The 1267-nt window shown below is 52.3% G+C and overlaps 1 protein-coding gene across 1 annotated transcript in view; it reads left to right on the forward strand.

Moving 5' to 3' along the window:
• Positions 1–1267, forward strand: part of LOC116216265 (zinc finger protein 621-like) — a gene marked incomplete at its 3' end in the record, with an annotated part of 50202 nt that extends 48935 nt beyond the window's left edge. Inside the window, exons 2-4 of the mRNA XM_031552253.1 lie at positions 205–331; positions 894–998; positions 1107–1267. Coding sequence (XP_031408113.1) covers positions 205–331; positions 894–998; positions 1107–1267 — 393 coding nt within the window. The remainder of the gene's footprint in view (positions 1–204; positions 332–893; positions 999–1106) is intronic.

A 1267-nucleotide genomic window follows, 5' to 3' on the forward strand; every position in this document is an offset into this window, starting at 1 on the left:
CACCTCCATCTCAGGTAGGGGCTGGGGGAAGCGGGCAGGAGAGGCCGAGGGGCGAGGGGTGTGAATGCAGGGGGAGAGGGAGGTGGCCTCAGGCAGCGTGTGTGTGCTGGGGCCAGAGAAGCGGCCGGGACGGGAGTTTGTGTCCTGTGCGAGCTGCTTCCCTGGGCCTGGGCTGTTCCCAGCAAGGAGCCTCTTTGCTTGCAGGAGCCCGTGAGCTTTGCGGAGGTGGCCGTGTATTTCAGCAGGGAGGAGTGGGCGCTGCTGGACCCTGCGCAGCGAGCGCTCTACCGGGACGTGATGCTGGAGACATACCAGTGCGTGGCCTCGCTGGGTGAGGGCTTTGCTGCCTTTCCTCCTCCTTAGGGCACTTGTAGCTGTGCAGAATGAGCCTCTGCAGACTGGGTCTTGAATAGTCACCATGCAGTTACTTCTTGACCAACACCACAATGACAGGAACAAAAAAACCACAGGGAAGCATGAGTTTTATGAGGGGCTTTTTGTGCTCAGCACTCTGATTTAATGCTGGCTCCTGAGTTAATGCTGGCAAGCAGGCATCAGCCCGGGGGAGGTTAGAACCAGCTCCCTGCAAACAGCCCTTTATTTGCTACATTGCATGGTGCCACCAGCTGCAGCAGCCAGACCACTCCCAAGGTATTACTTTAGCATTTATTGTCTCTTTATTCCATTCCCATAAACATTTTTGAAGCCTTCAGTGTTGAGGAATTTTAAAATATAAAAGGAAATTCCATGAAATTATAATTCTATAAAAGTAATTCTGGTCGGAATTGTGGTTTCATCATGATGAGGGACAGAGAGTGGAGTTGTTGGACAAGTAGTTGTGCCAGAATCAGGGAAACTCTCTTATCTTCATATTTCTGTCACTGAAACTCCAGTTCCAGCCCCCAAACCCGTGCTGATTTCCCTGCTTGAAGGAAGGAAAGAGCCCTGGATCCCAGATATGCGTAGCCCTGAGGCCATGCCAGGAGACCTCAGCCCAGGTGAGGTAGTGGAGGAAAGGAGGAGGTTGGGGCTGGAAGAGCCATCTCTGTCTGTGTTTTATTTTGGGCATTGTGTGGTATTTCTGGATTTTCTCTGTCATCCAGCAGGAACTTGGATTACAGATATATTGGAAGATCTGCAGGGAAGTGGAGTGGCAGAAAGGCGGTGGGGTAGTGTCTGTGTGGAGGAAATCAGAAGGGATGTCCAAGGAGGTCTGGAGCAGGGTCAGAGTGAGTGCATCAAAAAGCCACTGGGAAAGTGTCTGGGA

The sequence above is a fragment of the Meleagris gallopavo genome, chromosome 2 (genome assembly GCF_000146605.3).
Source record: "Meleagris gallopavo isolate NT-WF06-2002-E0010 breed Aviagen turkey brand Nicholas breeding stock chromosome 2, Turkey_5.1, whole genome shotgun sequence".
Taxonomy (NCBI): Eukaryota; Metazoa; Chordata; class Aves; order Galliformes; family Phasianidae; genus Meleagris; species Meleagris gallopavo.